Source organism: Bos grunniens, chromosome 10, assembly GCF_055505025.1.
Source record: "Bos grunniens cultivar Pamir isolate PY7600 chromosome 10, Bosgru_T2T1.0, whole genome shotgun sequence".
Taxonomy (NCBI): Eukaryota; Metazoa; Chordata; class Mammalia; order Artiodactyla; family Bovidae; genus Bos; species Bos grunniens.
Genome location: NC_141174.1, coordinates 51,285,730 through 51,298,423, shown reverse-complemented (window position 1 = coordinate 51,298,423; position 12,694 = coordinate 51,285,730). Strand labels below are relative to the sequence as shown.

The window sequence follows — 12,694 nt, the reverse complement described above, 5'->3', positions numbered from 1 at the left end:
CACTAGATGCCAATAACACTCCTACCCCAGCTGTGACAACCAAAACTGTCCCCAGACATGGCCAAATGTCCCCTTGCATGGGGTGATAGGTGAGAGTGAGAAGGAGTAAACTGTCCCCTTCTGAGAGCCACTTCCCTCTAACCCTTGAGGACCCCAAGTCTGAGAATCCTACCGGGAATTGCTTGGTCACCACTAGACATGTTTCTCAAGGAAACCCATGTACTTTAACCAAGCCAAAGTTCTCAACACTGGCTACACCCATTTAGAATCAACAAGATGTTTACCAAGTTGTTTTTTTAGAAGTTCCCCAGAGATCTTTATTTGTAGATAGGACAGACAACCTCTGAACTAAGTGTACTTAGCAATCTTATTACTCATAAAAACAAACATGTCACTTATTACTCCAAACAAACATGTCACTCCAAATTTATTTCAAATAGGAAATGCCAGTAGTTTCAGAGCAAGAAGAAATTCCATATGTCAGTCTATTACTGTCTATTAAAGGCCCCTGGAGACTTTTCACATGTGCTTTTTGTTGTTCTGTTACCATTACACAACACTTGAGAAACTGGATGGTCTGGGAATTCTGAGCTTTATGACAGTTTGACCAAAGTGTATCACTTGACGTAGACCAATTTCTCATGCTTGTAATTCACAGACACTTTTTTTTCACACTTTTAATTTTATATTGGAGTATGGTCGATTGACAGTGCAGTGACAGTTTCATTTCAGGTGGACAGAAAAGGGACTCAGCCATACATACACATGTATCCATTCTCCCCCAAACTCCCCTCTCATCCAGACTGCCTCATAACATTGAGCAGAGTTCCCTAATTCACTGACTCTCGACTAAAGTGACAGGGAGGTGCCTGACCAAGAGGAAATTCCCAGAATGTACAATGCTGGGATGGTCAGGAAGATCAAGACTTAGCAAGACTAAGGGTGGCCTAGGAAGGGTCACCCTTAGTCACCTCTGATAATGTGCTTCAGCAGATGAAAAATATGGGCTACCTCTTCCCTTTGCAGTGTTTCTGGGAATAAAATCAGACAATGGCAGTCTTTATAACTTAGGATCCAGAAGAATGTTGCCCAGGCTGTGTGCAAATTCTGGCAGCTGCCAGTCCCGCTTCTGGTGAGCCAGGAGGAGCTGGTCAAACTTTTTGTGCAGTTATTAATCTAATATGTATAGGATGCATTCAATGATGTTCAACTTTCCATGGGACCTTAGGCAACTCAACTTCCCTAAGATTTTGTTTTCTTATTTGAAAGATTAGCAGCTTGATATTTACCCCAGATGGTCACTAGGAGGATTCAATTAGATAATGTGTGTGAAGATGCTTTGTGAAAGGTAAAGCCCAGTAGGTAGCCAACTGTAAACCCAGACCTGAGCACGCTATTACATGATTGCATTCAGTTCATATTTCTCTGGTTTGTCCTCTGGTTGTTCTGCCTCCAAGTCTGGGTTCAGATCTGGGTGGTGGATTTCAATGAGAAGAAAATAGACGAGGCCTCCAGCAGCAGCACCAACCAAAGGTCCCACTACAGGAATCCACCAGAAGTTATTCCCAACTCTGAAAGCAAACAAAGAAATCAGTGATACATCGCTTGGTCTTCCTTCTAGTATCACTGCTAGTTACTCACTAACCAGCTAGTTGTTCTCCTACTCATGGCTCTTTTTAAATCAGCAAGAGCTAAGTAGAATGGCACTCATGGTAGCTTGGTAGCCAGTATCCTTTCATTGGCTGGACCCTCTTGAGTTGGATGTGCTGGGCTTAAAGGGAGGAGTAGGTTCCCTGCCTGGCCTTACTTGTAAGCAAGGTCATCTGCATCCTATGATTGAGGGGATGCCGGAAAAATGTCTGTGTTAATTGCTTAAAGGTACTGTTTTGTAGGATACTGATTTCAGTTGACCAATTCCATTGTTCTGTTAATACCTGTGAGAGAAATGTCCCATTTATTTCCCTTTCAGAAAACATAGCCCCTGAACCCATGGCAGCAGTTGAGGGCATCTAGGGCAAGTTCAGGTCAATTATTTAGGAGTTGCCTTTCCCTTATACTGAAGTGGTGAGTCCTGGGGATTGTGAACGGAAGGGAGATGTGGAGAGATTCCTGGACATGATTGGTGGATGAGGGCAATCATGAGATAAACAATCAGGAAGCATTTGTCAATGAATGAATTAAAAACTCAAAGGTAGATATATGAATTAAATACTAAATATAATTTAATCCCATACTTATATTTTGAGGTCACAGCTTACTCAAATGTATTTTCTGATAAGGATTCCCTCTCCCCTCCAGAAGTTCTCAGTGTCAGTACATTATGTTGGAGGTCTAGTTCTGGGAGAAATCAGGTGTCTCTGTGAATTGTCACCATTTCTTTTGGGGACAGAAAATCCATTTAGATAATTCAGTAGAAAGGACCATGAGTGCTCTGAAGCAAGTAAAACTATACAGTATAGTTGTGTAGTTGTTTAAGGATATGTGCATTTGAGATAAAACTTTTTAAAAAAAGGATAATTATGAACAAAAAGTTCAGGGTAATGCAGAGGAGGCAGAGGAAACAAAAGGAACACAACTCTGCATAGGAATTTCACAGTGTTTTATTTGGGGGAACATATTCATGGCTGCTATTTACAATTTTATTTTTAATAACTATACATATTTCCATGGAACTGTTTGTATCAAACTTTTATTAGAAAGAATAATAAAGGAAATGTTATATTATTTAATATAATATTTTTAATAAAATTATTTTTAAAATAATAAAGGGGGGCCTATTCTAGAATCCATGAGACCTAGTTCTAATCTCAGGAGTGTCCTGGGTTCAGAGCACTTAGCACATTGCTGTGTGTGTGTGTGCACACGCTCAGTGGTGTCTGACTCTTTATGACTCTACAGACTGTAGTCGCCAGGCTCCTCTGTCCATGGGATTCTCTACTCCAATGGAGTGGGCTGCCATTTCCTCCTCCAGAGGATCTTCCCAACCCAAGCATTGAAACCAAGTCTCCCATGTTTCCTGCATTGGCAGACAGGTTCTTTACCACTGAGCCACCTGGGATCTCAGGACTACAGAAGGTCTTTGAGCAAATCTCCCCATCTCTGAGCTTCATACTTCCATCTATACCGCGGTCCTTTCCACCCGTATCATGCAAGCACTCTCTTAGATCCTGAATCTTAGATCATAAATGCAGGCTTCAGGGAAGAGCACTGAGATTGAGCACAGTGGCCACCAGATGGCACTCTTACTGTGCAGGAAAGAGGACGTTGCACTCCACTCTTCGCACAGAACCTTATCCCATGCCTCCAAATTTTCTATGAAAAGAATTTTCTGTGAGAGGCACCTTCTCTTCAGCACATGCTGCTGCTGTTTAATCAGTTGTGTCCAACTCTGCGACCCCCCTAGGCTGTAGCCCACCAGCCTCCTCTGTCCATGGGATTTCCCAGGCAAGAATATTGGAGTGGGTTGCAATTACCTTCTCCAAGGGATCTGCCTGACCCAGGGATTGAACTCACATCTCCTGCTTGGCAGGCGAAGTCTTTACCACTGAGCCACTGGGGAAGCTGTCTTCAGCACATGAAGTGAGTCTAACCACCTCATTTGGTCCATCACTTCCTTTTTTTCCAGCACTGTTTTGTGGTGAGTCTCTCACTGTCATTCAACAGGTTAGGGGCCAAGATACCTGCCAGCATGCATGTCCTCCTTTCACTGTCTGGACCCTCTTGAACTGGATATTTTGTGCTAAGGTCACAAGGCTTAAATGGACGAGATTCGACGTGGCTTCCTGCCTGGCCTTTCAGGTAAACAAGGTCATTGGGGTGCTATGATTTGGGGGGATACCATAAAACTGTGTCAGTTGCATAGGGTACTATCATTAAGGATTCATTTCTTTAGCTAAGTTATTTTAAAAATTAACAATACCCCTGAGATCCTTCACCTATTAAGCTATTAACACTTTAATGTGAATTAGTGAAGACCACTTGCTTACATTCTAGTGTGTGTGTGTGTGTGTGTGTGTGTGAGTTGCTCAGTCATGTCTGACTCTTTGCAACCCCATGAACTGTAGCCCACTAGGCTCCTCTGTCCATGGGATTCTCCAGGCAAGAATACTGGAGTGTGTTCCCATTTCCTTCTCCAGGGTATCCTCCTGACCCAGGGATCAAACCCAGGTCTTCTGCATGGCAGGCAGATTCTTTACCATCTAAGCCACCAGGGAAGCCCAAGAATACTGGAGTGGGTAGCCATTCCTTTCTCCAGGGGATCTTCCTGACCCAGGGATGGAACCCCAGTCTCCCTCATTGTAGGCAGATTCTTTACCGTCAGAGCCATCAGAGAAGCCCTTTTACATCCTAATATTTAAGGGAAAGCAAGAGTCAGCTAGGGTCTGTCTTGCCCTTGTCAGACCCTGGGGAACCTACTCCCCTGGTCATCCTTACTTCTTGCAATACAGGGGCAAATGAGGGTCTGAGAATAAGGCAGTCTAGGTTTCATCTGAGATCCTAGATGTGGATTCAAACTAGGAAATCTCCTGAGATGACTGTCTTGGGTGGAAAACCCTGAAAGGATGGAACTCTAGGGACCATTTGGAATCCTGTTACCTCTCAAAGGTTTTCTTTTGAACTTTTGGTAGAGGATTATCAGTCAGCCTAGCTATTTCATAACTGGTATCTGCCCCTTCTACTCCCTTTTAATTTCTTTTATATAATGATGTCAGATTAATTTTTGGTAAATTAAAGTTCTAAACACATCAAACTTTTGCCCTAAATCCTTTGCTACTCCCTATACTCTATAGAAAAGACAGCAACAAAAATCCCAGAGTCTTGTTCTAGAAATCTAGTCCTCTGTGATCTGAAACAATTGCCCTTCCAAGTTTCTTCATACAGCCTTCCAACTAGACTAGATTGTGTATCATTTTAATATGCTGTCTTTAGATACAGATGCCTCTCTGCTTGAAACAGCCTCTCTGTCCCTGACTGAACATGTCCAAATACTATAAAATGCCCCTACTTCCACTCCCATAGTTCCTAAATTTGGAGCTGCAAGTCTTCTCTCAACTCCTGGGGTTAGTCATTTGACAGCTTCAACCTATGTTCACGCTCTGAAACAGAACATAAACAAAGCAGTGAAGGGCAGCAATAGTAAAGGGCATCTTTAGCACTAGGCCTTAAATAAGGGATTAGGAAGCCGCATGGATGAATGAATGTGTGCATGAGGGGGAAAATCCTGATCCTGAGGGATGCGGTGCTCAGAGTTTGGCATTAGGTGATTTCAACATCACAGATGTGGGCTCCTGCCATATACTCAACAAAGCAAAGAGAACAGGCAAGACCTGTTTTAGAACCACCATCACACTTAGAGCTTTGGGTGAATCACCAAGCAAGGCTCAAAGCGAGGCCAGCTCACTCTGGCGCGTCTTTGTTTTAGGCATCTGTGTGAAGCTCACAGAGGTATCTTGGTGGCGAGGTGAGGACAGTGGTCTCCTGGAGTGAACCTCAGGAAATTGGAATTAAAGGAAACTCATGGGTTCATTCTGGGCTTTGGAAATAAGGAGACCTTTAACATGTTCTCAATGGTCCACTGGAAGAATACACAGGATCTATCCTAGCTGTGAACGTTGTGTTCCACCTTTTCATGGTCTAGTATGGTCATTCTGGAACAGAGCTCCTCAGCTGTGGCACTCTGAGCATTTTTGTTTGTGGGGATCTGTCCTGGGTACTGTAAGATGCTTAGCAGTATCCCCCGTTGGACTCTACCCACTAGATACTGGTGACAGGTTCTGCCCCCACCATGCCCAGCTGTGACAACCCGAAGTGTCAACATGCATTGCCAAACATCCTTGGGGGCAAAATTACCACTGGCTGAGAACCACTGCTCTAGAAGATTCATTGTGTTGTTTGTTCCTTAAAGATAGGGTATGCTGGGGACTTTCCTGGTGGTCCAAATGGTTAAAAATCTGCCTGGTGATGCAGGGGACATGTGTTCAATCCCTGGTCAGGGAACTAAGATCCCAAATGCCACAGAGCAACTAAGCCTGCGTACCACAACTGGAGAGCCTGTGCACTGCAACAAAAGATTCTGCATGACGTGGTGAAAATCCCGTGTGCCACACTAAGACATGACACAACAAAAGAAAGAAACAAAAAAGACAGGGGATGATGCTTGATTCTTTTTGTATCCTTCATCTCCTAGAACATATGCGGCACAGAGCGTTTATCCATTCTTTTGTTCAATAGCTTTCATTGAATAGCTTTCTATGTGCTGGATCCTATTTCAGTCACTGCAGACAAAGCAGTGAAAACGCGGTTAAGGCCCCTGTCCTCACAATGCTTTCTCTGTAGTGGCTCCAGTGCTGCCAGTGGTGGTGATTAGAATAGCGTCGGTGATTGCTCTCTCTTTGTCTCCCTCCCCCTTCTCTTTCCCTGTCTTACACACACACACACCACATCATAAATCACCAGTGATAACGTTCCACACTTCTGACGAGGGTGCTCTTACCCTCACCCTCCCATCTGCGCTCTCTTGGATCTCCAGGTCGAAGCCCAGCCCTCCCCATTGAGGCGCAGCGTGAATCTTCCTCCCTCTTCCCCGATCATTTTGTTACTTACGTGAACACCTCAAAGCCCCAACCTGCCAAAGCAGTGAAAAGTCTGGGACTCAGGTCTCGAGCCGGGTTCATGGCACAGCCACTGTTCATTCCCAGAGAGGAGGCGATGGTAACAATCAGGAAGCCAATGACAACAGGCTCTAGGCCTCTGGGGACTCCCAAGTTTCTCGAGTCAAAAATGGCAAAGATGACAATGAGGAGGAACATGGTGGCCACTACCTGGGTGAGGAGAAAATGTACGAGGGGTTCAGCTTATATTCTTCCCACTGGCCCACCTCAAAATGCACCCCCTATTGTTAAAAACGAACCTAATAATAAGCAACATACACTGGCTGAGCACTGTGTCAGAGCGTTTTCTTCTTCTTAGCAGTCCTAGACATGAGTGCTAATCTCTCTCTCCTTTACAGACGAGTTACCTGACCAAGGTGACGCAGTCAGTGGCAATCAGGTGTGGATACAGAGAGTTTAACTCTAGACACTCTATCTCAACTACTCTGACCTGTTAAGCTGCTACCAGATAAATAGAGGGCAAGCTGCAGGCTGGAGAAATGAACAAAGGGGCTCATTCAAATTGGTGAGAAAAACGATGTGAGACATCAATAGATACACGGGCAAAGGAAATGAAACGACAGTTCATAAAAGAAAAATAGATTTGAAAAACAAGTAAGTGGGGAAAACTGATTTGTAATGAAAAAAATGCAAGCAATACCAAATATTAGGGAAATGATATCAGTTCTCTCAGGCTTTCCTGGTTGAACTAATCAAGTTATTACTTTTGAAAGCCAATTTAACAATGATTTAGCAATATGTATTTTAAAAAGCCCATAAATGTGTGTACTCAGTTGGACCCAGTTGGATATTTGAGAACTACACCTTGGAAATAATCTAAAATATGGAAAAATAATACAATGAATATGCAGATACATAATGAAGCATTATTTATAGTACTGGAAACCTGGATTCCACATCACCAGGGCAAAAGCAATTGTGTAGTGCCCATTCTATAGTCTATTATACAGCCACTAAAAACAATAAATATGAACTCTGTGTGTACAATGTGATGATTGAATATTTACCTCGATTAACATGAAATATTTTTCTAGGTTAACATGAAAATGAACAGGTATGTTTTAAGAAAAAAAAATTAGAAAACAAAAACTATGTGGTAACATTTAAAAAAAAATCGGAGGCCTTCCTTGTGGCTCAGTTGGTAAAGAATCTGCCTGCAATGCAGGAGACTCGGGTTTGATTCGTGGGTCATGAAGATCTGCTGGAGAAGGAAATAACAACCCACTCCAGTATCCTTGCCTGGAGAACCCCCATGGACAGAGGAGTCTGTCGGGCTACAGTCTGTGGGGTCACAAAAGTCAGACACGACTGAGCGACTAAGCACACACATGTGGTAAAATTTAAAAATACTTATGACATTAGGTAAAAAATTATATGTGTATTACATTTTATACTTGAAAATAACATAAAAGACAAGTTGTAAGGGATTATACAAACAATAATAGCAGGTATCTTGAAGTGATGTGGTATAGTGGGTGTTTCCTCCAGTCTCTACTTTCTAAAATTTCTAAACTATTATTTGGAAATTGTATTACTGTTTTACTTTAACAACTAAATGACAGCCACTCTTTACCAGATACTTATTATGTGCCAGGTACTTCATTGTTTTTTCTCATTAGAACCTCACACTAATCTGTGAGATAAATCCTATTTATTCACAATTTACAGATGAGGAAAGGAGGATTGAAAGAGGTTAAGAAACTTGCCCAAGGGCACAGAGCTCCTAAGCAGAAGAATCAGGATGAGACCCAGACAAGTGATTTAAGACCAGAACAGTTGTGCTATTGGCTACATGACAAATGCTTGGATGCCCCTTGTTTAAATGTCAAAAAGGAGAGACACTTCTAGCTTCCTGGAGAGTCTAGATAAACCTATACATCTGGGGAGACACCGAGGACCCTCAGCTCGCCTACCACACTTCACAGGTCTTGAACTGAGAACAAAACGTCTTTTCTCCAGATCTCTACATTTACATGATGTGAACAAATGAGACAGTTTCGCAAAGCAAACCCCATTTGCCCGTACGGGGTCGAAAGGTCCACTCCTCCACTTTTCTCTGAACTTTCACATCTGAACTGATGTGAAACAAGGGTACTTTTTAAAGAGGAAGCAGGAAACTCAGTGGTTCAACTTTGGCAAGCACAAGAATTTGTCAGCAAAGCTTGGGTTATGCTTAGGGACCTCCAACTTTGGAAACACAGACTTTCCTTTCTGATAGGCCTGTAATGTTCCTATGCATCCTCCTTATTAGATTATGTCTTTTCACTGAACTTGGGTCTTTGTTGCATATACACTTACTTGTTCTGCAAATGCATTCACCAGAGACAGATACGGAGCTGGGTATGTTGCGAAAATGTGTGCTGTTGCATTTTCTCCCACGATGAGCAGTTTTCCACCAGCAAAAGACATAAACGCATCTATGGAAGACAGAGCTCTGGCACGTTAGTGTCCTCTGGGCAGAAGAGAGGGAGACTTATGCCAGGTCTTGTGCTGAGCAAGTACAGACAAATAGCCAGGTTCAGTTTGGCAGATCCATATCATTTGCCTCTCTTCGTCTCATAGTATGGTAGTTTTAGAGATGCCCAGAGAGCTCCCACGGAGAAAGCAATGGCGCCCCACTCCAGTACTCTTGCCTGGAATATCCCATGGATGGAGGAGCCTTGTAGGCTGCAGTCCTTGAGGTCACTAAGAGTCGGACACGACTGAGCGACTTCACTTTCACTTTTCACTTTCATGCATTGGAGAAGGAAATGGCAACCCACTCCAGTGTTCTTGCCTGGAGAATCCCAGGGACGGGGAAGCCTAGTGGGCTGCCATCTATGGGGTTGCACAGAGTCAAACACGACTGAAGCGACTTAGCAGCAGCAGCAGCAGACAGCTCCCAGGGTGACGGGTCAGAGAAAGAAAGCCCTGGCTGCCCTGGATGGTTCTCTCCACACTTGAGCCAAATCCTTATTCAGTGGGTCGTGGGAACCAGTTTTCTCTGAGGGGAATTGTTGGAATTTGCAAGATTGACTAAAGGCCAAAGTGAAGCTTAGACCTGCTCTAGGCAGAATCCATGATTCCCAGAGGGTTCTCAGTAACCCTTAATACCAGTCCAGCATTTGAGGGCATCAAGTACAGTGAAGATGCCCTTAGAACAAGAGACACAGCAGACCCTGACATACCCAGTGTGGTCTAGGTTGTCCCAGACCCCCAGGCCTCTCCTGACCCAGCCTCTGACTCTCCAGGTTTCTGGTCTGATCTTGAGTTCTCCTTTTGTTTTCTTACACTCTATTTCTTAGGATAGTCTGCGGGAAGAGGTGCCTTTCCACAGGTACCTCTATTAGGCTTGGCTCATAAACTCTAGTTTCCTGAGTGTTCCAGCTTGAGAGTTATAAGGTATTGAGATTTACTTTGGGTTAGATAGAAGGAGATACTTTAACAGTTGATTTTATGGAACCCCAAGATGGGACCCCACTCTAGTGTTCTTGCCTGGAGAATCCCACGGACGGGGGAGCCTGGTGAGCTGCCGTCTATGGGGTCGCACAGAGATGGACACGACTGAAGGGACTTAGCAGCAGCAAGATTTTTTAGTTTGAAAGGGTTCCGAAGTCATCTAGTTCATTCCCTCATTTTCCAGAGGAGGGAACTGAGACCAATAAGGTCAGATGACTTATTGAAGCCACACAGCTACTTACTTAGTTCATATGGAACTAAAGTCTGGGTCTTCCATTGTCAGAACTTTGATTCCCCCAGGACTGCTGCCAAATGGAAGCCCTGGCTATTGGACAAAAGGGAGATGGGGTTCCCTACCCACCCCATTTCTCTACTGTGTTCCTTCCCTCAAAGGCTTTGCTCCAAATTCCTTCTCTAAATATTTACTCATCATTCCTTTGAGAGAAGTCAATGGTTTCTCTCCCAGCCAATTCAGAGAAAGGTATGGAGAAGCCAGGGCCCTGTTGCTTCTTTGGCATTGTTTACACTGTAGTACTGGTTGGGTCTAAAGATAGAATTCCTTTATGTTCTCCCCTTCATTTAAGTTGTGATTGTTTTCATTAAGAGGCTTCATGAATGCACCCTGAGAATAATGTTGGCCCCATTAACTAGAACTTAGGACCCTTAGAAGGGCTTCCTTGGTAGCTCAGATGGCAGAGAATCCACCTGCAATACAGGAAACCCAGGTTTAATCCCTGGGCTGGGAAGATCCCCTGGAGAAAGGAATGGCAACCCACTCCAGTATTCTTGCCTAGAGAATTCCATGGACAGAGGAGCCTGGCGGGCTGCAGTCCATGGGGTTGCAAAGAGTTAGACACAACTGAGCAGCCAACACTTTCACTTTCATTCAGGACACTTAGAACTGCCTGTCAAGTGTGTGATAGACTGTGTCCTGTTCTTCCTATCTCACCTCTTCCTGCCAAGTAATCCTGAATTTCAGCTTACACTCAGCTGTCCCTAATCTCTGGACTTAGGGCCCTACTCACCATAGTAAATGCCGAAGAGGGTCGCAGCCCCTGCAAAGGCTCCCAAGAACTGGGCCCCCACATAAAAGGGGAATTTGAACCACTTCATCCGTCCAAAAAGACACAATGCAAAAGAAACAGCTGGGTTGATGTGGCCACCTGCGAAGAAGACAAGGTGGTTAAGAAAGCCAGAGGGCAGGCCAGGGAGAACTATTGTGAAGAAAAGCTTATCTAGGGACTGCAGGCAGAACTCAGTCTTCTAGGCAAGGAACCATATGTGAGGACACAGAGGGGTGTGTGTGTGTGAGAGTGGGGAGGAAGAGAGGACTATTAATCCTCATGGCATCATTAGATACTTTTCAGGAAGTTTAGCTTTCTCAAAGTCAAATTTACAAACAAACTTGTACTCAAATGGCTTATTTTCCATCTCTGTCTATTTATGTCTATCATTCTATCATCTCTCTCTACTGAGCTTTCAGTTCAGTTTAGTCGCTCAGTCGTATCCAACTCTTTGCAACCCCATGGACTGCAGCACACCAGGCCTCCCTGTCCATCACTAACTCCCAGAGCTTGCTCAAACTCATGTCCATCGAGTCAGTGATGCCATCCAACCATCTCATCCTCTGTCATCCCCTTCTCCTCCTGCCTTCAATCTTTCCCAGCATCAGTGTCTTTTCAAATGACTCAGTTCTTTGCATCAGGTGGCCAAAGTATTGGAGTTTCAGCTTCAGCATTAGTCCTTCCAATGAATATTCAGGACTGATTTCCTTTAGGATGGACTGGTTGGATCTCCGGGCTGTCACTCTCAAGAGTCTTCTCCAACACCACATCTCAAAAGCATCAATTCTTCAGTGTTCAGCTTTCTTTATAGTCCAACTCTCACATCCATACATGACTACTGGGAAAACCATAGCTTTGACTAGATGGACCTTTGTTGTCAAAGTAATGTCTCTGCTTTTTAATATATGTCTAGGTTAGTCATAGCTTTTCTTCCAAGCGTCTTTTAATTTCATGGCTTCAGTCACCATCTGCAGTGATTTTGGAGCCCAAGAAAATGAAGTCTGTCCTTGTTTCCATTGTTTCCCCATCTATTGCCATGAAGTGATGGGACCAGAGGGGCCATGGTCTTTGTTTTTTGAATGTTGAGCTTTAAGCCAACTTTTTTACTCTCCTCTTTCACTTTAATCAAGAGGCTCTTTAGTTCTCCTTTGCTTTCTGCCATAAAGGTGGTGCGTCATCTGCATATCTGAGGTTATTGATATTTCTCCTGGCAATCTTGATTCCAGCTTGTGCTTCTTCCAGCCCAGCGTTTCTCATGATGTACTCTGTATAGAAGTTAAATAAGCAGGGTGACAATATACAGCCTTGACATATTCCTTTCTCAATTTGGAACCAGTCTGCTTTTCCATGTCTGGTTCTAACTGTTGCTTCTTAACCTGCATACAGATTTCTCAGGATGCAGGTAAGGGGGTCTGGTACTCCCATCTCTTTAAGAAGTTTCCACAGTTTGTTCTACTGAGCTTTGCCTATCTATAAATCAATAACCCCAAGATCAGATCAGATCAGTCGCTCAGTTGTGTC

At 43.8% G+C, this 12,694-nt stretch overlaps 1 protein-coding gene across 3 annotated transcripts in view; it reads right to left on the bottom strand.

The window, feature by feature from the left end:
- Positions 1 to 410: 410 nt before the first annotated feature.
- Positions 411 to 12,694, bottom strand: part of AQP9 (aquaporin 9) — a 48,875-nt gene continuing 36,591 nt past the window's right edge. For all 3 annotated transcript variants that reach the window (XM_086321195.1, XM_086321196.1, XM_086321197.1), the window contains 4 exons: positions 11,135 to 11,272; positions 8,970 to 9,088; positions 6,604 to 6,821; positions 411 to 1,571 (listed from right to left, as the gene is read on the bottom strand). In XM_086321195.1, the coding sequence (XP_086177321.1) occupies positions 1,397 to 1,571; positions 6,604 to 6,821; positions 8,970 to 9,088; positions 11,135 to 11,272 (650 nt within the window). In that variant the 3' untranslated portion in view covers positions 411 to 1,396. The remainder of the gene's footprint in view (positions 1,572 to 6,603; positions 6,822 to 8,969; positions 9,089 to 11,134; positions 11,273 to 12,694) is intronic.